The following is a 26350-nucleotide window of genomic DNA, read 5'->3' as shown; positions in this document are numbered from 1 at the left end:
TTTAGATAACAAATTAGGCCTATGTAATTTTTATGAGTTAAAATGCTTAAAAAAGAATGGAATTTCTAGTGAAATTGCTAATTTTTGAGCAGGGTTTGGGTTTGCACTGGTAAAAAAAAAAAAAAAGTTATTTCTTGATATTCAAATTACGTTATTAGGCTACTTATGGAAATGGACTCTCCACCATCTAAAAAACAAAAACATTATTGATATTTAAAAAAATATGCAAGTTCAACTAGAATTTCGCCACAAACTGTCATTCACCGCTATTCAAAACTTACAGATATCTTTCATTTCTTAGTTGAAATTCCCACTTCACATATCATCAATGCACTTCTAACTAGTAAAAATATTTTTTACATCAGTAATTACATACCCGTCAAAAATATCTAGTCCCGAAATAAATTGAATTAAAATGTGTGAAAATGCTATTTATTTATATCTGGAAATGTATTTCAGCATGTTAAATTTGGTATTACAGATATCTGGAAATTGATTTCAGATCAATAAATTGCTAAGTAATTAACGATATCTTAAAAGACTTTCTTACTAGTTATAATCAAATTATAGATATCAGAAATTAACATTTCCACTTTTGAAATAAAAATCACAGATATTAAAAAAAAAAAAAAATTGCATTTTTACAAGTAATTTAATTAAATTGTTTAAATCAGGAATGGACATTTGCACTTGTAGCAATGTAATTATTGATTTAAAAATATATAAGTTTTTACTATTAAGAAGTGCATTGTTGAAATGTGAAATTGGAATTTCAACAAAAAAAATGTATTATAGATTTCTGTAATCGTGTTCTAGTGAAAACAAGGGCGTAGATTTGGCTTGAACATTGGGAGGGTTAACTGTGTGTTGTTTATTATTTATATAAAAATAAGCACATTCACTAGTAGTAATTTAATTCTTGCAATTAAAAAATTATCTAGTGAAAAATGATCTATAATTCATATCCTGCACATGATTGAAAGTCAGTTCGACTTGCCACACCCTACAGCTTTTCCTCCACCAAAAATTTAGGATTTCGAAAACGCTCTCCGTTATCGCATACTTCGGAAAACAATGATGTCAGGAAACTAAAAACTATATTTTCAAATGCAAATTAATTAGTTTGGATGTGGCCTAAGATCCCTTCTTTATGCCAAATTCTAAGCAATAGAATTAGAATAGACAGCAATTGCAAAATGCATTGTGATAAACAATGAAAAAAGTCCATCCAAGATGGCAGACGAAATAAGGTGTCGATTATAAATATGAATTCAATACTGAAAAGCCTCTTTAAAAATAGTTCAGTACATTTAAAAATTTACTATACTACAATATTTGTGCACTTCCTTATAATCTAGTTATAATCAAATTTTGATATCAGAAATTAACATTTCAACTATTGAAATAAAAATCATATATATATATATATATATATATATATATATATATATATATATATATATATATATATATATATATATATATAAAAAGCATTTTTACAAGTAATTAAATTTCACAATTTCACAATTTCTGTAATTGTGTTTTGAAATTGAAATTGGAAGGCGTATGCTCAGTAATTAGCTTAGCAACATGCTAACACCAAATTCCATTTAAATCAATTGTGCGTTTACTTGCTTGTGTGCTTCGTGTGAGGCGTGTTATTTATTTGCAGAGTTGCTGCTTGTGTGGTCATCGCCTTGGAAAAATAAACAAATTCAATACACAAACACACAAAGATCAAACATGTTTGCCCACAAAACATTGTGGTTGTTGGGTGATATCACAGAAGAGAGAGAGAGAGAGAGAGAGAGAGAGAGTTAAACAAGACTTAAAAAAAAAAACTTCAATAAAAGTCACATCTGACTGACAAGTGCAGTGTGAAATCCTCTATAAAGATATATGATCACTATAAAGGTATATAACAATTCAGACATTTGTACAACAGATTACAAGACAATGAAAGCAGCATTTAAACAATCAATTACAGTAAACAAAGTGAAGGCAACCTATTTTTACAGTTTTTTTCCCCAGTCAATATTATCAATGATGTCCAAATACTTAAAGGGATTGTTTCACCCAAAAATAAACATTCTCATCATTTACTCACCCCCATGCAATCTCAGATATGTATGACTTTCTTTTTTTCTGCAGAACACAAATTAGGATTTTTAGAAGAATATCTCAGCTCTGTAGGTCTACACAATGGAAGTGGATTGGTGCCAAAAATGTTTTGCTTCAAAAAGTAAGACTCCAGTGTTTTAATCCATATTTTCAGAAGTGAAGTGATAGGTGTGAGTGAGAAAGAGATCGATATTCAAGTTCTTTTTTGCTAAGCATGTAGAATGTGAATCACCAAAAACACAAGAAAAATGTAAACGTGATCTGTTTCTCACCCACACCTATCATATCATTTCTGAAGATATTGATTTAACCACTAAAGTCATATGGATTACTTTTATGCTGACTAATGTGATTTTTGTAGCTTCAAAATTTTGGCACCCATTCCCTCTTATAGACCAAAAAAAACTCAAACTGGTGGATTCACTCGAATCCAGCAGGAAAGTCATACATATCTGGGATGGCATAAGGGTGAGTAGATGAATTAATTTTCATTTTTTGGGTGAACTTTAACATGATTTTATGCTTTGCACAAAAAAATATATATATATTTTTGAAAGTGTTTTAGTCCCTTTGGTGTCAAACATTTGAACCTTTTAAGAATGTTCAGTATTTTCCATAGGACAAGAAACTTTATCTGCTGACATAACTAAAATCTGTTGATAATAAAATGTAAATAACTATCCACTATCAAGTTTTATGTTCTTGTATTTTAGCCATGTAGGTGGAGGGAACGAGATGCACTCTGATGCGCAAAAGCTGCACAAGGCATCTCCAACATCGACAAATAAAAGCTGGAATGGGGGTTTTTCAGCCGTGAAGAAGGGCGGCAGTCTCTTCGTCTGTATCAGTGGAATTGCGAGGAGATTTGCTGTACATCATAAACTGCACGGATATCTGAAGAGAAGTGTTAAGGCAAAAACAAGCTGAGATAAAACAAATAAATATTTACAAGAGATTCTGCAAGCCAGAGTTGAAATCACATGACCTCAGCGATGTACAACACATAGCTGGATACTATAGTGACTATCTGTGCTTTGTCAATATATGCATCCGAATGTCAACCATACATTTCTGTAATACTGAGTGCAACACCAGTCTTGTGACCTCTGACTGTATGTTTTCAAACAAGCCTGGTCAATGAATCAATTTAGGCTATTTAGCACTCGTACTGATCACCAGGTTTTAGGAATTGTCCAGTGTATATTAATTGTGAAATAGATGCATACTTAAAATTAAGGCCGAATTACAGTACACAATATTTCATCTCACACTTTAACTATGTAAATGACTACAGATAAAATCTGGAAGACAAGGTCAAGTGAATTTGGATGTGATCTTGGGTAAAAAGACAGATACTACAATAACAATAGATACTAGTTGGAGGTGGGAGCTTGTTCGGCATCAAAATGTATTGAGCTGTGTGGCTTCACACGCACGTTTTCCATTGGCTGCTAACCATATGTGATACCCTCCATCAAAATGGGTTGTCGTCAATGGGCCATTTTTGGAAAAAGGTGAAATTTGGACAAAAACTTGATTTTGAAATGTTTTGGGTTTTCTAATGTTTTTGATTTAAATCAAGTCTTATCTTTGTCTCTTATTTGTGTCAGAAATGGTTTTATGCTTTTTAATGCTATGTCAAGATCACTTCAACTGCTGTCAGTTCAAACAGTGCTGCTTCTCACTTGCTAGAAAACAAACAGAAATATCAGAGGGAATGATGAAAAATACAATGCAATGGGCTAAATTGAACATCTCTTTTTAAATCAGTTTTTCAAATGTGGGAAAAGCCTACATTTACCTCTGGAAAGTTATTCAGTGTCAACAGTTAAGTAGCTCTGTAGAGCAAATTGCAAATACCATCAGAGACTATTTAGCAAATTCTATTAACATTAATGGGAGAAACTGGAATGCCCAATGGTAAAGAGATGTAGAAAGGAAGTCCTGCCTTACAGGTAAAAAAGCCAATCACCTTTTAGATACAGACATTGCCTGTCAGTCAACTTGAGAACGTGCATGCACATTAGCTATTCAAGCCGGGAAAATTGCGGTTTTAGCTAAATCTGAGGTAAAGAAGTACAATTTATTATACCATTGTTGTCAGAGTTTACTGCTGATTTGAAATATGTTCTTTGGTCATATTCTTGATCAACCATTTAGAAGATTTTGTCTTTCCCCATTTAAGTAGATAGGAGCTGTACTTGTTTGCCGCTTGTTTATATTGAAAAAAAGCTGTACGGCCTGCCCGAGAGCATTTCAGAGATGGCCACCGAGTGGACTGACTTGCTAAAACAAAGGTTTTATGGCAGCCGGCATTCAAATTATTATATCCTGGCAATGGTTGGGCATAGGAACATAAAAACCCAATATGTGATTCTGGGTAAATGGGACTCAAAATTATGGAGCAGGTCATATACAGTAATGACTTTATATTACAGGAGTGGAGCATCATACAAAACTAAATTTCCTCTATAGTCGGCAATAAAATATCAAACATGTTTGATATCCTTCAACTAGATGGAATTTTTGTCTGAGGGTGAGAACGTCTGTATCCATCATATACTATGTGATTTTCTGTGAAATCGGTCAACACTGAAATTGTGTAGTGTAATCCAGCCTTAAGCAGAATCCAGCATGAATGATGTTCCAATTTGTAAAAAGCTTTGTCCATCATTGAATAAATTCACATTTTTCTGTGGATCTGTCTGTGAGGCTGTGCTGGGAAATAATGATCCTCTCCCATTTCGTCACTCACAGCTCGGTGGCTAAAATGTGAAAGGATATTATGAGGTCAAGTGAGAGAGTTCCTAGGCTGCCGATGAGCCAGGGGAGGTGGTGCATGATGTAGCTGGTCTCTCCCTGCCCTCGGTCTGGGTTCTTCAGTAGCACGCTTATGCCATATGTAGTGTTTCCCAGAATCACAAGGGCAAACAAGAAAAAAGACACGCCCTCTGTTGACTTCCGACGAAACTGCAGACAGCAAGAAATATTTCAACTTCAACCCCAATTCTGAAAAGTTGGGACAGTATGAAAAATTCGAATAAAAACTAACAGGAGTGATTTGTAAATTCTTGTCACCCAGTGCTATATTCACCCTGTGTGTGCCACACATTCTCAATTGGCGACAGGAGAGGGCTGCAGGCAGGCCAATCTAGCATCCGCATTCTCTACTTACACAGATATGCACTTGTAATCTGGGCAGCATGTGGTTTTGGTGTTGTCCCACTGGAAAATGCATTGATGTCCCTGGAAAAGATGACATCTGGATGGCAATATATATTTTTGCTCCAAAATTTGTACATATCTTTCTGTATTAATGGTGCCCTCACATCAAGTTTCCCATGCCATGAGCACCGATACCATGAAGGACACTTGCTTTTGGACCTAGCACTGATAACCGATTGGATGGTCCTTTTCCCTCTTTGGCCCGGAGAACACAATGGCTGTTTTTTTCCAAAAACAATTTGAAGTGTGAACTAGTCAGACCACAAAACATGATTCTACACTTTTCTACTTTCCATCTCAGATGAGACCGAGCCCAGAGAATTTGGTGGCGCTTCTGTACAGTGTTGCTGTATGGCTTCTGCTTTGCATAGTAAAACCTTATCATAAATCTGTGGATGCAGAATGGAATGTTGTTGACTGGTTTACCGAAGTATTCCTGAACCCATGCCATGATATCATTATAGATGCATGACGGTTTTTAAGACAGTGACATCTGACGGATCAGAGATCAGCAGGACAATGCCAAACCACATCCTGCCCGGATTACGAGTGCATGGCTGTATAAGTAGAGTGCGGGTGCTAGATTGGACTGTCTGCAGTCCTGACCAGTCTCTAATTGAGAATATGTGGTGCATTATGAAGCGCAAGATACAGCAACGAAGACCCAGTCACCTGCACAGCTTAATCACAGTACAAGATGGCTATAGAAAGGAAGAATACTTCCCAAACTCCTTTGTTTCATGGACTAGAGGTGAACATACAGTATTCCACATGAAACTCAATATAAGCAATACACAAAACGTCTTAAAAAAGAAATATGTCTTATTATTGCATACCAAGTATTGCATGCAGTATTACAAGTGCTCACATTTAAATGACTTAAATCCCTATATTAATTTGTAATAGTATTAAATTATATTATGCTTCCAATTTAAATGAATATAAAAGTTTTTAAGCTTTTAAAATGAATAATCTTGGGTGTTATTTTTGTGGACCCATATGAATTCACTTATGCATTGATATATCAGCTAATAAGTAACAGCTTTAAATGTATTTATATTCTTCATAATGATCGACCTTCAGAGGTTAATCCCACCGAGAAGTGAATCTGAACAGTGGTCTTTCTCTTCATGTTTCATGTGATTGGCTGTTTGCTGCAAACGTCAATATTCATATGCATGAGCATGGGAAATAATCTTAAACTCAGGATCAAAGCCTGAGTTGACAGAGAAAGTTGACGAGCAGCATCCTGGTACCAATTAAGCCTGATTGTAAAGGTTTGGTTTTGTCAACTCAAAACTAATCCTGGATCCCTGAGTTTGTACAGCTAGCTTTATGGTACAGGGCCTTGGATATGTCAGGTTATTTTGGGATTCGCCTATACATACATTTATAAATAATTTACATTTATGCATTTGGCAGATGCTTTTATCCAAAGTGACTTACAGTGCACTTATTACAGGGACAATCCCCTGAGCAACCTGGAGTTAAGTGCCTTGCTCAAGGACACCAATGGTGGTGGCTATGGGGATCGAACCAGAGACCTTCTGATTACCATTTATGTGCTTTAGCCCACTACACCACCACCACTCCCAATACTTACATTGGTGTACATCTGTGGCAGTCTGGAGCACAGATACAGTACTGAGGACACGGAGCCAATGATAAAGCCTATAATCTCCTTTGTAGTAAAGGGCTGAAAAACATGATTAAAAACATCAGCTCAATCCTATACCAGAGAAAATTAGTTATATAAATGAATCAAATGCAACTCAACAATTCAACCCGAAAAGATTTTCAATTTAAATTTAAAACAATTAAAACAATTTACCTTTAAAGATAAAAACTGCATGCATTGTACATTTAAACAATATCACACAACTACTGTAATAGTGCTGTGGTTCTGAATACAACAGATAATCACATCTATTCAATACATCTTGTTCAATTTACAAGTGGTTAATATCAATTAACTTGCGTTGTAGACACACTATGGCCAGTTATTTGATCTATTTTGCTACATCAACGTAAATAGTTCCAAACAAAGAATAAGCAGGATCAATCATTGCATAATGCCAAGCAACGCACAAACTGACACCCTGTCTGGAATGGCACAAACACATTTTCTTGGATCAGCAACCTCACCTGTAACGAACCGTTTTCATCCTCCACAGCCAGTAGAACTCGACCCTTGAACCCTACAGGCATCTGATACTCCAAGGCTGAGTGAGGGAGACTGAGAAACGAAGCTGATATTCCCAGAAGACACAGCATGTTGATTGCATTCAGCAATGAACTGTCTCTGTCTACGGAGGAGAAAAGCATTTCCATGAATTAGAGCTTCACACATCAGCACACTGTGCTGCTGGTATGCCACGGGTCAGTAAGGAATACAGAGTAAATGTAGAGCAATGCTGAGAATTGTCAGAACCTTAAGGGGCCTCAACTTATAACTGACTTTGTAATTTAGCATTGCTGGTCTAAACACTGCTAATTAAAGCTGCAAAATGATAACAAAAGACTGTTCAAAAGCACATGCTTCACTGTACAGTATGAGACCTTTGCAGCAGGGTTGCCAGGAAAATGATTTGCTGGAAAGACAATATTCTCCAAAACTGATGAGAACACTGTATACCTTGATTGCAATTGATAAAATATACTTTAAAGAACATTCAAGGTTCAGTACAAGTTTAGCTCAATGGCTCATAATGTTTGTTACCACAAAACTCATTTTGACTCATCCAAAATCCTGGGTTGCAGTGAAGCACTTAGAATGGTAGTGAACGGGACTAATCCATAAAAGTGAAAATACTCGTAAAGATTAAAGCCACAAGACACAAACAATATGCATTTATGAACCTTTTCTGTGTAACGTTATTTCCAATTTTACAACATTGATGCCATGGTGGTATAACGTTGTAAACCCTAAAAAAAAAATAAAATGATCGTAAATAATACAACAACTTCAAACAACTTTACATTTACATTTATGCATTTGGCAGATGCTTTTATCCAAAGCGACTTACGGTGCACTTATTACAGGGACAATCCCCCCAGAGCAACCTGGATTAAGTGCCTTGCTCAAGAACAAAATGGTGGTGGCTGTGGGGATCGAACCAGTGACCTTCTGATTACCAGTTATGTGCTTTAGCCCACTACACCACCACCAATTATAAGCTTCACATATTTGTCTTTAAACCCTCCAAGAATTGGCTCCATTCACTTCCATTGTAAGTGCCTCACTGTAACCTCGATTTTTGACAGGAAGTCAGTTTTTCTGATAATCAATATTGTCACAAATGCAGTCGATTGAGCTTCACTTGTATTGGATCCGAGATTATCCTTAAAAGGGATAGTTCACCCTAAAATGACAATTCTGTCATCATTTACTCACCTTCATGTCGATACAAAATGTATAATGTTCTTTCTTCTGCGATACATGAAGAAAGGTGAATTTTGGAGAATATCCTGGTTGGGTTTAATGATTGATGACTCAAGATAAATGATATAATAATGACTTATATTTGCGCCTTTTCCTTACACAAAAACCTTGTATAGCTTCAGAAGAGCAAAGCGTGAGCCGTGTGGACCACATTTATGGTGCTTTTATGGTTATTTTGAGTCCTTTTTTGAGGCTTAACATCTTCAGAAACCATTGCATGAACAAAAGTGACCAACACATTCTCAGAAATTGCTCATTTTGCATTTGACAATAGAAATTAATAATGTTTTGGAACAACACGAGGGACCAATACATGAGTAAATAATGACTAATAATAATTTCAGTGTTGGGTTAACTAACCTTTTAAGACATTTACAGTACAAAATCACGAGTAAGATATGATTTCCAACTCACCCCTTGCCATTTTATTCTTTAGTTTGTAGTAGATGTACATTGACAGCATAAGCCCATCTGCAAACACATAGTACACTGCAGTGTACATCTAAAGGAGAGACAATGGACTGAGCATTCAAATCAGGCCAATACAGACCACTATGGTAAACAAATGCCAAAACTCTTGCATCTAAATAGCAGAAACCAATAAAGATGATTGTCCTGCATTTACAGTTACATTTATTCATTTAACTTGAAATGTTATCCAGTGCAACTTACAAAAGAGGAATGTGAACTTCCTTACCTGTAGTGGAAGTTGATCTGCCAAGAACGACCCAACAAGATTGCATGTGTCACCTCCCAGCCATAATAAAAGGAACCAAATAGACAGAGCGCTGTCCATATTCCCTGTCTTGCAGGAACTGTAGTACTGCCTAAAGAAACAGAAAGTATCTAATGACCATATTGTTTCTAATCATGTGCAAAATATCTCACCACACATGTACAGGTGTTTAAAATGACTGATGTGCCTTAAAGGAATAGTTCTCCCAAAAATGAAAATCCACCCATAATTTATTCACTCTCATGCCATCCCAGATGTGTATGACTTTCTTTCTTCAGCAGAACACAAATAAAGATTTCTGGAAGAATATTTCAGCTCTGTTGGTTCTCACAATGCAAGTGAATGGTGACCAGAACTTTGAAGCTCAAAAAAGCACATAACAGCAGCATAAAAGTAATTCATATGACTTCAGTGGTTCAATCCATGTTTTCAGAAGTGATATGATAAGTGTGGGTGAGAAACAGATCAATATTCAAGTGATATTTGACTACAAATTCTCATTCCTGCCCAGTAGGTGGTGCTATGCATGAAGAATGCAAATCGCCAAAAACAAAAGAAGAATGTGAAAGTGGAAGTGGAGATTTATAGTAAAAAAATCAATAAAAATAAGTCTTGTGGATTACTTTTATGCTGCCTTTATGTGCTTTTTTGTGCTTTAAAATTTTGGACCCTGTTGACTTGCATTGTAAGGGCCTCAAGAGCTGAGATATTCTTTTAAAAATCGTTGTGTTCAGCAGAAGAAAGAAAGTCACACATCTGAGATGGCATGAGGGTGAGTAAATGAGAACATTTTTATTTTTGGGTGAACTATTTCTTTAACGAAAGGTCAGTTGGGCAGGTCTTAGCAGTAAATGATGACCACATTATATCTCAAGAAGTTTTAGTGCCAAAACGTACATTTTTTATAGGACCAAATTACATTAAATCATATTAAAATTAAAGAAAACAAGCACTGAAAACATGCAACATCAAAAAGGAATTGCAGTTCATGATTTTCTATGGCAATGTAAGTAATGTAATTAAAGTTACTATATATTACAAATACCTCTCAAACTTTTCTACATTCTTGTGGTATTGAATAATAATTGCAGATGTCAGCAGCTTCAAATCCTTAAACGTGCAAATTGTAGCATGTCACTTGTGCAATCCCCAATTAAAAAGGGAACTTTAGGTTATAACACAAAATATCTTTCAAAATAACCTTGAAAATGGTTCATAATAGCACTTAATGCTATTATGAACCATATTTTATGAATGCTCCAGTTCAATACAAGCTAAGCTCAATCGACAGCATTTGTGGCATAATTTTAATTATCACAAAAATGTATTTTGATTGCCTCTGGGTTCCAGTGAGGCACTTCCAATGGAAGTGAATGGAGACTATTTTTGAATGTTTAAATACTCACTGTTTCAAAGGTAGCCACAAGACATAAACAATATGCATATAAACATGATTTTAGAGTGATAAAATCACTTACTAACATTTTCTGTGTTAAGTTATAGCCATTTTTCAACTTCGTTGCCAAGACGATGTAATGTCAACAACCCCTAAAACCCTAATAAAACCATAAATTGGCTGTAAAATTTAAACAACTTTACAGCTCAAATAATGCATTAATTTTAATCGGAAGAATTAATGCAAGTGCTTTTATAAAATTATAAGCTTTACATTTCTGCTTTAAACCCTCTAAAAATGGGTCCAATTAATTTCCATACAGTGCCTCACTATAACCTCGATTTTTGCTTCAATTAATCAGAAGTTAATTGCCTAAAGACTTGACATAAGTCCAAGCTGCTGAAAGGCAGTTAAATTAGTGTATGTAAACGTATGACCTCCTGCAATAGTGATATAGTCAATTAAATGTGAAACAATCTGTCTGTAAATATTTTTGGAAGAATTACTTGTGTCGTGCACAAAGCAGATGTCCTAAACGACTTGTCAAAACTATAGTTTGCTTATTATTAAATCTGTGGAGTGGTTAAAACATGTTTTAATGATTTCAACCAAAGTGTATGTAAACTTCTGACTTCAACTGTAAATATTTTTCCTGCCAAACTTGATACATTTCAGAGTGTGAGCTGCTGTTCTTTCTGGAAAAAAATAGGTTGTATATAATTGCTTTAAACATTGCTTGCAATACCTTGTAATTTTGCTAAAGTTTGTCTCTGATGGTTAAAACCATCTGTAAGAGTTTTTTTTTTTTTGTTGGCCTACTTACACGGTATTGAGGATACCATGAAGCAAACTATTGACAGCAGCCCGAGAATCACACTGGCAATATCTCTGGCATCCTGGGCACATTCCCCCAGACCCTTCCAAACCCACTCAGACCCATTCGGGCAGAGAGAGTTGAAGTTTCCATTATTAACCAGCACAAATAAACCACTGTAAAGGGCCCCATTAGACATCCCTGGAGATAAAAAATAGATAAATATTTAAACATGTATGGAATTAAAGACACATAATTAGCATAATGGATTCTTATACAGAATGGGAGCTGTTGGATTTCAGATAGGCCTATAGCAGTGAAATAACATAAAAATAGAGTTAGAATACAGTCAAAATTAGCCTTTGTTTCAATCACACATTTTTATTCAGATTAATAATTTTTTTCGCAGCTTTCGGCAGTTTCAACTCACGTTGGAGCGCCTCGTTTTTGAAGTCACCAAATAAAAAATTAATTTTAAATCATAGGCAAAATATCAAACAAAGTAGCCTTTTATCATTTAATAGAACAAGTGATCATAATAATGGAAACACATTCAAATGGAAAACCCGATCTGTCTTCAACGGAGACAGTTTAGCAGTTTCAACTCATTTCAGCACTATTCAGAGAAGTCGGTGTTTTCTGTGCATCTAATAACACGTTAATTGTTACGTTTCTAAAAGTTCACGACGGATAAAATGTGCAACATTTTGTAAAGGCTGAAATTACAGTAGCCTAATTTAAAGTCAACTACTGTCAACTACAGTAAATAGAGTTAAGATAATTTTGGCATTTAATAAATACCCTCACTTAAATTAGTAACATTTACAGAGGAAAATAATAATAAACAATACAAAAAAAATAATTTAAAAAAACACAGAATACCTTCAGAGTAACACTCCGTCACCTCCAGACACAAACACGAGAGCTCGAGGCGAACAGTCCGATCAGCTGACCATTCTCACCTGATTACACCAGAAATGACAATTCAGCAGAAATGTGTGCATGTCGCAAACATTGCCTTCTTGGTGTGATGCAAACAGTCTTCTAAACAGTCTCTAAACTGATGAACTTTAGGGTACGAGGCTAAAAGCACGGCGGGGTAAAAGGCTCCATTGATTTTATTTTCTTCCAAAACACTAAATAGCATCAAAAAACGACCACAGCGCTTTTCTAAACATCTTTTTTTCACTAAACACTGGAAAATATTCCTGATCCATGAGTTCATTGTGTGTTATGTCACTTTGATCTCCTTTTTTGATATATATTTTAAATGCTGTAAATATATGTAACTAATGAAAATCCCTGAAATTAACACTTTTTTTTAGACAATTTATCATTTTCAGTTTTGTTTAAGTTAATACAATCAAACATTTTTAATAACTGTCCATTTGGTGTAAGGATAGTATTTGGGGTAAAAAAAAAAAAAAAAAAAAAGCCCCCCTGTTGCAGGGGTAAAGGCCCCTTTAAAATACATTGTTTTTATTTAAAAACAGATTTGTTATGAAAAAGGTTCAAAGTGGGCTCACACTGACTCTCTAATCATAAAAGAGATTAGTTTGTTTATAGAATAATTGAGATGTAATAAAATGCCAAATGTGTTTGAAATTAACAGGAAATGGTTGACTTTTTCTGAAGTAGTTATTTTGAGTATGCATCATCTTAAATTGTGTCCTATAACTATTACCCCGGTATCTACACAATATTACTTTAGACCCTCTAGGGGCATTTTAACCTAAGTGTGGGGTAAAAGGCTCCCTCACTGCCTTTTTTTTTTCTTCTCAAAACATCTTCCAAAATTATGTTGTCCCATCAATATAATTAAATCATTTTAAGATACATTTTGTGACCAGAAAAAAAAATAAAAGTCACATTTCCTTAAAGGGGTGCCTTTAGCTCCATTATACTATATATATTAGTTACAATGTTATAAATATTTAAACAATTGTTATTTAATATATGTAATTTTAAGAATTTTTTTTATAAACAGTAAAAAAACAAATATAAAATATAAACAATACATTAAATGTTAAATCTAAGTGTAACTCTTAAAAATAAATCAAGTTACTTTAATATTTACAGATATGCAAATCAATGATGCACCTGGGCGCTGTTTAATAGTTCACCTATTTTACTCACCCTCATGCCATCAAAGAGGAGTATGACGTTCTTCTGCAGAAACAGAAAGATTTTTTGAAGAATATTCTTTGTTTTGCAGAAGTCAGTCATACACATCTTTGATAGCACGAGTAATTGATTAGAGAATTTTAATTTTAGGTGAACTATCCCCTTAGTAACGTTGAAGCAATGCTGACAATGATGTGCACACACACACCAAGAAACAATTCGGGCACACTTGACAGAATTTATACTTCATTTTGATCTAAAGGCTTCAGCTGAAATGCTTGAAAATAGACAAAAAATAAATTGTCATATGATTCAGTTTTTTTAATTGACATCGTAATTTAAACTTTTTTTTGTGGATGAGTTGGACTACACTGAAGGAAAAGCAGCCAAAATGAATCCAGTATACATGGGAACTCTAATACTGTTAAAAAGCATCCCAGGTTGTGCCTCATGAAGTTGGTCAAAAGAATGTCCAGATAGTGCAGAGCTGATATCCAAGCAAAAGGGTGAATACTTTTTCATACTTTGGAAATATAAAATGTTTTTAATTGCTTTTTTTTGGGTTACTACATAATTCCCTTACATCCATTGTTGGTGTTGATGAATTCATCGATTGCTAAAATGTGGGAAACGGTTATAATACAGAATGGGTTCAAACCTTTAACTGGTATTATACAACCATAAGTTTACCCATTATGCAATACTTAACACCTTTCGACTTGTAACTAGCATTGCAGCAGTTTCTTTTTGTGGTACTTTTGTGTGGTTTTGTCTGGTGGCACAGGCATCCATTTAATATTCATCTTTTTAAAGCCAAAGTGTCTGTGATTAACACTTTCCAACAATACAAGGGTGACCGTTTGATTGAAAATAATGATAAAACTTTCTCCTCTTTAAAAGATCTGAATTATCAGTAGGAAGGAGCAACAGAACACACATGCAAAGGCGGTAGTTGGGCCATATATGTTAAACTTTATCATACAACGGAAGAGATGAGTATAATTTATAACAGATAGTTTTAAGGAAAGAAAAATGCAAGAAAATAAGCATATTATTTACTTAACCAGACCAAAACAAAAACCTATTTAAATCTGTACAAGTGTTTTCATTGACACCCAATAACAAATCCTCATCCTTCGCACTCCAACATCCACAATGCAAGTTTCAAAGTCAATTTGGAGCATTTACAATGGATTGCCAGGGTGGGCAGAACATGAAATAAACGAAATATCTGAACTCCATCAGTTCCAGAATTATCTGACCCATCGTAGAGCAGAATAATATGGCGGTCTTAAGGAAGACACATTCCTTTTTTTTCTCCAAATTGCTCAGTCCTCTCATTTTCTTTACTTTATATACATCAGCTTCTCAGTGTCGACTTTTAAACGTTTGCGTTTTGGTTGTACAACGTCATCATCAGAGCCCTCCGTATCCTCCTTATTGTCCTCGGGTTGTGACTCCTCCGTGGCAGCCGGGAACGTTTGGTCTGGAAAGATCTCCAGCAGCTTTTCTTCGAAGTACATGCTCACAGCTTTTCCGGCCTCCGCTACTTCCGAGTCGGCCTAGAAAAGGGAGGAGAGGGGAAAGAGTGTGGAAAGGTGAGAAGAGGGAGGGCAGGGTGGAATGCAGGCCCCGGTGAATAAGGAAGGATGGGCAGGTGAGAAAGAAAAGGAGAGAATCACAGAAAGGGTTACAAAGCCGTTAGGGTGTTTTGGGTGCCTGCGCAGCTCTTCAGTGTGGTGTACAAAACATCTTACCTGAACATTATTCTGTATGTCCTCATCATAAACCTGGATTATTCGAGACATCTAAAAAGGGCAATGACAGCACACACACAAAAAAATATATACAAAAGAAAAGGGGAAGAAAGATTTTTTTTTTACCATCCACACAGTGAGGTTGTAACCTCAGCTGTATTTAAAAATGTCCAAGGAGCACAATTTTCTGTTTGCTCTTAATACATGCCATCAGTTATACGGCATAAGCAAACAGGCCGTGTATATTCACTAAAAAGGAAAACTACTAAAAGGGATTTGCCTTTTCAATCTATGAAGCCAAGAACGCTGATATATTGGCCTGCTTTCAAACAGTTAGCTTGGTTGATTCATAATTACATCATAGTCCAAAATGATGCCTTAATTATAAAGTGCTTCTTTGACATGGATTCCTCAGTCATTTCAAAGCCTTTTGAAGACAGTAAAATGTCTAGAGCATTCTACAGTTGTATTTATGTTCAGTCAAAAACAAACATTTCAATAAATACATTTGACCACCACAATGTCAGTAAAAAAACGTGTTATGTGCTACAGTTTTTAAGTGCATTGCTGAGTGACAGCAGCCTTTTATAATCAAGGGGAAAAACATTTCTTTCCAAAAAGGACAGTAGTCTGTAGCGGTCAAGTCCTCATATTCCTGTAAGAGTCTTTATGTATTGATTACTTCTAACATAACAAAACACACAATTTGCCTGCTTGAAGCACAGATTGGCCAAGGTGAGGAGAACAAAAACAAAATCCACCCGCTAAAATGTAAAATTGTGCTACGTGACCAAAACTGCGATTAGCCATTGGCTGGTAAATTTTCAGATTTCACTTGACAGTGAAGTTCAGCACTGAGATCATTACACAATGTATTTGACTAGATCGGTGTCCAAAGTTGAGATTCATGCAATACATTTGTCACTGAATAATGTCTTTTAATATCCCTTTAGTTCTTAAGTCAAAAATGAAATTCTAATCAGAGAACAGCATAGCACAGGTGCGGTAAGGAAGCACTCGTTAAGTTCCGCGAGACACTCGCTGAACTGCCAGTACTCTTAAAGAGACAGCACCGTTTTAGCACTTGTTCTACATATCAATGTAAATACTTGTAAACAATTATGCATGTAAACAATAAACATGTATACAGATATATAAATGCAATATAACACCTGCAATTTCAAGACATATTTGTTAAAGGTATACATGGAAACTGTACATTTTTTAAATGCTAAATTGACAAAAATGAAAAAAAAAAAAAACCTAGATCAAATCAAATTAGCAAAATGTATATTTTCATAATGTAATATGTTAAAAGGTCCCCTGTATTATTAACAGCATTAGCTGAGAAATAACGTATTAACCCTGTAAAGCCTGACATATAAACTGTTTTGTAATTTTAGACAACATATAAAAACAGATCGTAGAAAAAAAATTGACATAGATTTTTTTATGTATCATATTTGATACATTAGGCTTTAAAGGTCATTATCCTCCTGAGACCCAGCAATTCATTATTGTATAGGACATTTGTTGTTTAAGTTTTTCTTAGCCCATACATACTACAGTGGTAAATCATGGGGCATTATCAGAGAACTCCCTGCACTTTTCAGAGATACCAAATATTTGAGTGTGGCCATGACAACTTCCTCTTCTTGGTCTGTAAATATATCACAGTTCAATTCAGCACATCAAATACAATATGAATAAAATATTTATTTTTTCAATAAACAATTTTATCATATGTATTTTATGCACCAAACACTATTGACATTTAAAAAAGGGAAATTGTACTTTTTTCGCTGAGTATCAGGAATTTATGGTATGGCATCATCATAGCTTGCGATGTAAAATAATGAGATCTTTATAATGACAGAGCAGGCTGCATATATGAAAATACACAGAAATATTAGTTAACACTTTATATATATCTGATATCTTTTTCAAAGATTTGTGTTTAAAAAACAAACCCTCAAAAGCCTGTTGTATCAAATATGATATATGTAATTTCAACATGCTTTCAATAAAATACAAAATTTTGACCAAGCATATGTTGCTATAGTCTGCAAATAATCATTTTAAAATATCAGTATTAATAATCATTACTGTCACATTTATTTTATTAAAATAAGCGATGATTTATCCCAACATAAGAGTCATCTTTGCAGAAGTCTGACACCATTTTAAATAGATCGATATAAACATTGAAACCACTTTTTTTCCACAAATAACCAATAGATGGTGCCATAAACATGTGAAACTTACATACCATACATGTACTGGCTTTTCAGCTTGAACAGAGTGAGGCAAGAGCCGTCAAACGTTGTGTTTCATATTTAATACATTTGGCGTTAAAACTTTGTGTGTCCCCCACATATCCCTAGAGCTTTATTCCCATCTGGTTTGTAACAATAGGGTTAACCTGTTGATACACACCCCCTTTTTTAGCACAATCCATGAAAATGACATACCTGATCTTAAATGGTTGTATTTACTGGACCCGTTGGACTATGGACACAGTTGTAGTATCTTTTGAAAGACACTTTGGGCTTTATTTCTCAAGTTTCAGAATTAATAAATGTTGTTATTTTTTAAAAGTTAGAGAAGCTGAAGTTTATAGTATTGGAAATATTTTGTGCTGAACATGTTTTTATAAACAAAAAAAAAAAAAAAAAAACAACAATTAAAGTGCCAAGACAACCTAGAAATACAATGTTCTCAAAGCCACAAGTCTAAATAAGTTGTTTCAAATTTGAAGATGATCTAACAAAAAATGAGGTTCCTGCAAGCTTTTTTTCTCTAAAAATCGCTGCCGGTATACAGAGTAAAATTAAGGCTCCGCCTTTCAAGACGACACAAAATCTGACTGCACTGCTCGGCTATTATGAATATAACTACACTGCATTTTTAAATATAGACTTTGGAGACATGCTCATTTTATTAACAGGACTCTAATATATAAGATAATATACAGTTTTACAACATGAATGCTGCTCACATTGCATAGTTTGTTGAAGAACGATGACGAAGGGTACATTTTTCAGGCGAGATCTCATGTAAACAATGGAGAATATATCGATATTTCCCAGACTGATCACTTTTATGGACAAAAAGTGCTATTGGATGTTTTTCAATTAATGCTTGACATGGACATTTGACCCAAGTGGGACGAACTGGATTCATCTGGCGTTTTCATAAAGGTATGAAGTCCCGTTTTGATATTGCAGGTTTTCATTTGTACTCCTAGCACAAATAACTAAAATTGCTGTTTCTGGAGCATTGCTATCGTGATCGGATATCAGTGTTGAACCCTTAGACCAGGGATGATCAACCCTACTCCTGGAGCGCTACCTTCCTGCAGAGTTTAGATCCAACCCTAATCAAACACACCTGAACCAGCTTATCAAGGTCTTTAGGATTACTTGAAATGACAGGCAGGTGTGTTGGAGCTAAACTCTGCAGGAAGGTAGCGCTCCAGTAGCAGGGTTGGTCACCCCTGCCTTAGCCCTTTGAAAAGATGTATAATTTGTTAACATTCATTACATTTATAGATGGTAAATTATATATTAAACGTAAGCAGAGTGACGTCACAACCGCATGTGGGGAAATGCATATCAACAGGTTAACGTAAAATGGACATATTTAACGAAATGCACTTGAATGAATGAAACGGGAAATATGTATCAATACCCAGTCCTATCAACTATAGTAAAAATCAAGCAGTCTTCTGGCTATAGGATATACAATTGTGAAATCAAATCTGCACACAATGGCATTCTTCTCATGCATTTAAAGGTCATTTTTACTTTCAAAATAAAAACAAGCAATTATTATGTTTCATACATAAACACAGTGTGTAATATACAAATAAACACTCCTTTAATAGAATGAAACATCTTACAATGTGTTAGTCCTTGGACAAAACAATTGCTCAACCAATCAGAGTTGAGTAATGCTTTCAGCTTTACTGAAACCATTCCTTCAGAAGTTAGTACTGGTGCAACACATGAGCTTGTTGAATATATAACACATGCAATGCATTTGCAAATTCTTCAACGATCATGCTGTTTTGCTTTAGTGTATAACATCTTTTAAATATTTGTTCTTACATGCAGTAAATATCAGACCCCCACCCAGTTGAAGGACATGCTCCAAACTCACCTCATTGTATTTGGCACAATTAATGAAGACCAGACGAGCGTCGGACACAAACTCTTTGGGGCTCTTGTAATGCAGAGGATGTTTTTGCTCCAGTTTCTTCTTTATTAGTTTCAAGTCCATTGGATGCTTAATTATTTTATAGTAATTGGGTACCTGAGGATAAATTAAGCATTAAAACTGTACTGTTGTGAGACGATAACATGGACTACAAAAAGGAAAAACAAAGGAAAATGTATGAAGTGCAAATGCATGCAAGGTATATAACAGAGACTTATAGAACAGAACACAAGCATTGCAGTTATTTCACTACATTTACATGGTTAAGAACTTGATTATTTTACTTATAAAAGTTATTTGTTGTAAACTAGTCAATATGCAATAAAATCTAAATTTAAAAACGTGTTGCTAAAAATACACAAAACATAATTTTTGCCTCAGAGCCAATAAAAATGTCACCAGGGCAAGTAAAGCTCAGACAAAAAAATCTTATGAGCCCTTTAAATTATGAAATTCGATAAGTTAAAGTCATTTTCATGATTTTGTTATTATCGGTCAGTGTGATGCATATTGCATTCACGTAGAACGTAACGTCATTTACTTAGAAATCGTATTCTAGCATAACAGCAGGGATTAGACCAGAGGTCAAAAACAAAAGTAGTATGTGTATTTGAAAGTGGAGATTTATAGTAAAAAGGACTTTAATATTTATTTTCTTCACAACCACACCTATTATATTTAATTCAAGACATGGATTTAACCACTGGAGTCAGATGGATTACTTTTATGGTGCCTAATATGTATTTTGGAGCTTCAGAGTACACCTGCATTGTAGGGACCAACAAAGCTGAAATATTCCTCTAAAAATCTTCATTTGTGTCACATGAGAGTAAATGATGAGAGAATTTTAATTTTTGGGTGAACTATCCCTTTAAGAGCTCTTCATCAGAAACAACTGCATTCACAGAAATGAGGAAATTGTGGGCTTGCCAAAAACTTACCAATGTGGAAACAGGCTCTCTAAATGCAATACTGAGCTCATGACAGTACATAAACAGCAGAAGACGCTCACAGCGCTACAAAAGAGGAAGAAACACACACAAAAAAAATCAGATCATAAATAAATACAAATATTAGAAAAAATATTTACAGAGTAAAGAGTTTTTTTTGAGAGTCACCTCAGCATTGTTGCATTACATGCCAATGGTGTTTACAAAAATAACTAAATAAATAAATACATAAATAAAATAAAACCTTTGTGTTCTTTTTCCAAAGTTGGAGTGCCTATGACTTCGAGTGTCAAAACTATAAATTATATCTTAATATTCATTTATATTAAAGTTCTGAATAAACTTTTATTTTTTGTATCTTGGCATATTTAAGGCCCTCCATAGTTAAAACCCAGAGATATGAGCCTCTCAATGTGGCTCCATGTGTAAATTGTTAAATGTTATAGATATTCAATGGTCAAAACCCAAATATAGGTAACGTAGTTTTCACTGCTGAAAAAACAAAAGGTCTTTTATTTCAAATAATGTTTAAAATAGAAATATGCATTTATTTATTCATTTAAAACCACATTCAAAATATAGATTTTCGAGGGACCAAAAATACACTATTTTAAGAATAAGTGACACACGTGACTCTTCAGTGCATCATTAGGGGTCCAAGCACCAAAGGTGCTGATACTCAATTGTATTTGTACTGATTTTCGTATTATTTTTTGTCTGCCATAAAAGTGTCTGGGTGTTTAATTTGGTTTATTTGACATGGAATAACTATGAGATACAATAATCTGTATTTTAGATTACGTGGTGTCTATTATTGGGATAAAATACTCTCAACAAATTCCTTCTTGGCACAAATAGGCTGAATTAGTCAATAAAAAGGTACAAAAAGAACAGAATAAAACAAAACAATATGTGCTCTCATCTTGCCTTACATACACAAAATGCAGTAACTACACATTTCTTTTCAAAAGTTATGACCCAAATCCGGTCTCTAAGACTATGATCTGTCCTGTGACAGACGGGATAGTCTCCATTTTTCTTAGTGTTTTCGTATTTACTGCATTTTGCCTTTGCAGAGCATATAGTTCACTTAATTATAGCATGACTGTTGTGTTTGTTTCTCAGTGTGACCCACTCGTTGGTCTTCTGGACTCATTCCGATCTCACTCTTGTCCTTCTTACTGCACGGACCATCATCACAGTCGTATTCCATCTCTGGGTTTGTGAGACTTCGGCACAATGTGCACATCCAATCTCCACTACAGCATATAGGGAACAGAACTCAGGAATTAGAAAATCTGGCTTTAATACCCTATCAAAACTAAAGTGAATGAAAAAAAGAGATCTGAATCCACTCCAGTCCAGATACAAAAGTGGTATCGATGCAACCTTACATTAGAGTAAAGGTTATGATGGAATGTGTTGAATAATAAGGGCAATTCTTTACCTTGGCAAACCTTTGAGCATTGGGATATGGCATTCTTCGTGGAAGACTTTAGGACAGCGGTCACAGCATAGCAGCCTTCCTCCATTCTGACATACTGCACACCAGTCCTCATTCGGGTCATCCTCCTTCCCTGTAGTGGTCTGACTGTTGATGGTAGCAGTGGCCTGGCAATTGGCAGAGCTCCCCCGGAGTGAAAGCAAAGACTTTATCTGACTTCCATTCCCATTGGTTAGAGGTGTGCTAGAGTTGGTGTTTGTGCAGGATGAAAGCTGCTCAGTCTGTGGTTCGGATTTAACGTTCTCACCAAGTGTTCTTAAAATGTCCTGGACTGAACCAGTTGACACTGTGCCGAGAATGGGAAGAGGGGGGGTTGCGTTTCCTTCTGGGCTGCTCATCTGGTTTGAGGAAGAAAAAGAACGATGCAAAGAAGACACTGAGAAACATGAAAATGTACAAAAGTTTTTAAACATAGCGGCACCATTTTTTTATTTTCTGACCTTTTCAGGTTTTCCATGACTGTGGGAATCCTGAGAATTGTCCTCACAAAACAAGCATGCAAAACTAAAATAAAGCACAACACGCAGTCCAATTCATTGAATCGCGTAATTAGTGAAGACTTTTATTTTTACTGAATCAGTCAATCCAATTGGCGAATCAGTCTGAATCAATCGCAGGAGTTTGCCATCTGAATCATGGATGGAATCAGGCCTAAACGGTCACAAGAATCTTCGGTCTAAATCATGGACTGAATCAGGCCAGGGTGCATCAATCACAAGGTCAGACAATTCACTTCCTAAATAAATTGGCTCAGATTATTCACTTTCTCACTGAACATGTTATCATGTCCAACCAAAAATGAGTCAAGAATCATTGCGCGTTATGTTACTTTTTGAAAGCAATGTTAAAACTACAAATTTGTAACATCAGTGACACTTAATTCACTAATTACAGACTGGATATAACAACATCTGGAAAGGAGAGTTTTTGTTGTAATAAATTGTATTTTAAATAAAACTAGAGCAGATGAAATTAATCCATTAACACATGCAATTCATTTAAAAATCATTAACACTGAACGCTTATAAGAATTTTACATATGATTCTGACATATTAATCAGCTACTTGTAAGTAAACTGATTGGAATAGGGTGGAACCTTTACAATGTGTCAGGGGACATTACACTGGCACACACACACACACACACACACACACACACACACACACACACACACACACACACACACACACACACACACAATAGCGATTCCTTGTCAATGATCAAGATAAGCCGCATTCACACGACCAGCTGGAATAAAGCATCAGCATTTCTCTGCTGTCGCACCAGACAATTCAGATGAAGTATCATTATGTGGACAGTGTCAGCGTTAAAATCAAAACAAGATGTTCTCTGCAAGTGCACAAATGTAAAATATGACTGTCCCTAACGTCTGCTGAACATTGGGGGAATCCCGGAGTTATGTAAGAGGGAAACCCCAATAGCAGCTGCAAGTCACTATAGTAAGCTAAAGAAGCAACACAGCAACAACTCTAGAATATCAGGGAATAAAGCGAATCAACAGAGTGAAGTAGTGAAGTCTTCCTCGGATGCCATGGGTGTTATTTACACAAGCGTCACAGGAAAATTACATTGCTGCGGAGAAAGCTGCTTCCTGAAGGAGCCACATGTATAAGGGAGTAAAGAGTATGTCACATATACAGTGTATGTAAAAAGGAATGCCGTTTTCTCGCAATAAGCCTTGTTCTGGTGTCCATGTAAACAGTCACCATCAGTGACACATACCATGCAAGCACTCAGTCTGCCATCTTTCCCATGTTCCGTTTTGACATTTGATCCAGAATAGCTACATTCTTCCTCAACTCCTGGTTCCTGTTTGACCTTCACCTGGTCCACGGTCATGTTCCCTGGCCCAAGTCTGCCAGCTGAACCACAACTAAACATAAACAAACACAAAGTCATGCCATATCAAACTTGCTGGCAATATCACAATAGTTATCAAATAGCAAAACTCTACAATATTAAATGTCCACGTTTTTCCAGAAATGCACTTCCAATGCTATATTTTACAGTAGGTAAAAAACTATTTAATCTAAAATTTTGCCCTTGTTTGAAATATATACAAAATTGGATTATCAATGGATTTAAAAGTGGCATTATTCAAGAAACAAGCATGTCCTTTTTAAGCCACTTAGGACTGTGAGGTAGAAAAAGCATTGAATGCTAACCTGCCCCGACTGCCCGTGCTTGATGTGCTGGATGGACGAGCTGGCGTGTGAGAATTAGATAAACCTAGGAAGAGAGAGATATATAGAGAGAGTCTTTATTCAAACAAATTAAAGCCTAGAAGAATTAAACATTTGCAGAAATTGTTTTTGCGGTATGTGAAAGTGTCTTGGCTAACTATGGCCTTAAAATGGTTTTGGTATAAATTGCATACTCTAGCTTTTTGTTATACTGGTTGAAAATCTCTTTGCAACCTGATAGCAATCAATAAATCAAGCGCACTGATGCAAAAAAAATAAATAAAAATAAATCCATTCTCTGTGGCAGTCACAGGCCAGTAAAAGGCCTGTCCAATAATTTCCTTCAGCCTGAATACAATGACTGGATGGCCAACCTGCCTGTCTAACTACGTACCTGCCTACCTCTGCACACTCTGCCCACGCACTCAATGCTGTGAGTTGGGTGCGGGACTATCTGACTGTTTGAACAACTGCAGGCAAGGGGCGTATTCAGCAAGCCGTTGAAAAAAATTATTTATTTTTGCAATTCCGTTCGGTGGCACTAGTGTCACATAAATTGCTTACTCCAGCTTTAATTTAGCCAAAACAAGTGCCAACATGAAATGTGTATTCCTTTAAAATTCCCTTATTTGAACAGCAGTATATAATTGGAATTACAGTGCACAATAATCACAATTAGATAAAATAATTGAGACCAGGCAATTATGCAATAGTTGTGACAGGCCTAAAGTTTATAGTTTGAATAGTAAAGGCCCAAGTATACCTTTTTGCGTGTTCCGGAATGGCTCATTACTCTTCTGACCGTGAGCGAATACGAACAGTTTTGACACATGCCCACTACAACTTCTTTGTGAGACAATTTTAGTAGAGTCAATGGCAAGAGCAAGCGCTGACGATGCACACAGATGATGACCACGTCCACAAGTCGAGAAAATCTGGCCAGCGTGGACTGGAATATCACGCATACTGTGCAAGGAGCAATCTGCAACGCGGTCGTGCAAAGTATACTTTGGCCTTAACTGCTTAACTTCACCATTTAGTAACATAAAAGGCCAAGTTAGTAAAAACAAAAAAAATGCAACATTTTAACACAATAAAATTATATGCTGTGCTATGATGTACATGATGTAAAGCTAATCAATATAAATTCTGTCATACTGAACTTTTGTGCTGTGATTATCTGTTGTTTTTTTAATTCGTAAGAAACTTTTTTAAATGTTGGGATTCCACAATTTATCCAGGTATCCAAGCTTTTCCAATAAATGCTGAAAATTTGCAGTGAACTTTGGGGACAAAAAACAAAACAAAACAGTTGTAATGGGAACAGGTCCTACCAGCCACACGCTACAGTACCTGATGATCCTGGTGAATGTGTCGAGGATCCCGGTGAGGGATTTAAACTGCTGTTGGGGCCAACAGGGGGATACGAACTAGCAGAAATATATCGACTCAAGAGATTATCCAGCATACTCGAACCAGCATCTTCAAGCTGGAATTAAAAAAAAAAAAAAGTAATGTCAGTTTTTAAAATAAGTATGCTCAAAATCAATTTAGCATTTTTGTTTTTTAGCTTTGTCAAAGCAACATTTTAGTACATTTTTTTGTTTGGCTTAGGTGCATCAGGTAAAATATATCAGTATATCTAACTTCCATTGATCTTTTATGTTGATATAAATATGTCATCATGGTAACATCACATATTTTTTATGTTGTTAATGTTGATATAAATATGTCATCATGGTAACATTTTCTAGATGGCTAAAATAAGTAAGAATGGGTTGAGAATTTTAAAAATAATTATGTATGCCACTGTTTTCCAAAAATAAACATTTAAGTCATGTCATTTCAGTATTATTTT

The 26350-nt window shown here is 35.3% G+C and overlaps 2 protein-coding genes across 3 annotated transcripts in view; both read right to left on the bottom strand.

Moving 5' to 3' along the window:
• Positions 1–1629: 1629 nt before the first annotated feature.
• Positions 1630–12691, bottom strand: LOC127631176 (lysosomal amino acid transporter 1 homolog). The gene is made up of 8 exons (XM_052109202.1): positions 12617–12691; positions 11746–11935; positions 9486–9615; positions 9203–9290; positions 7492–7652; positions 6950–7042; positions 4906–5091; positions 1630–3015 (listed from the first exon to the last, which is right to left on the bottom strand). The coding sequence occupies exons 2-8, from the start codon at positions 11931–11933 to the stop codon at positions 2929–2931; spliced, it is 933 nt and encodes a 310-aa protein (XP_051965162.1). The 5' UTR covers positions 11934–11935; positions 12617–12691; the 3' UTR covers positions 1630–2928.
• A 1459-nt stretch (positions 12692–14150) lies between these two features.
• LOC127630944 (E3 ubiquitin-protein ligase TRIM33-like) overlaps positions 14151–26350 on the bottom strand; it is a 33455-nt gene continuing 21255 nt past the window's right edge. Inside the window, exons 13-21 of one of the 2 annotated variants that reach the window (XM_052108844.1) lie at positions 25846–25981; positions 24475–24538; positions 24032–24182; positions 22231–22625; positions 21919–22042; positions 20775–20849; positions 19777–19929; positions 15616–15666; positions 14152–15420 (exon numbers count right to left, since the gene is read on the bottom strand). In XM_052108844.1, the coding sequence (XP_051964804.1) occupies positions 15205–15420; positions 15616–15666; positions 19777–19929; positions 20775–20849; positions 21919–22042; positions 22231–22625; positions 24032–24182; positions 24475–24538; positions 25846–25981 (1365 nt within the window). In that variant the 3' untranslated portion in view covers positions 14152–15204. Of the gene's footprint in view, positions 15421–15615; positions 15667–19776; positions 19930–20774; positions 20850–21918; positions 22043–22230; positions 22626–24031; positions 24183–24474; positions 24539–25845; positions 25982–26350 lie in introns of both variants that reach the window. The other variant, XM_052108845.1, reaches the window with a different exon arrangement.

Source organism: Xyrauchen texanus, chromosome 37, assembly GCF_025860055.1.
Source record: "Xyrauchen texanus isolate HMW12.3.18 chromosome 37, RBS_HiC_50CHRs, whole genome shotgun sequence".
NCBI lineage: Eukaryota > Metazoa > Chordata > Actinopteri > Cypriniformes > Catostomidae > Xyrauchen > Xyrauchen texanus.
This window is presented reverse-complemented; position numbering and strand designations above follow the sequence as displayed.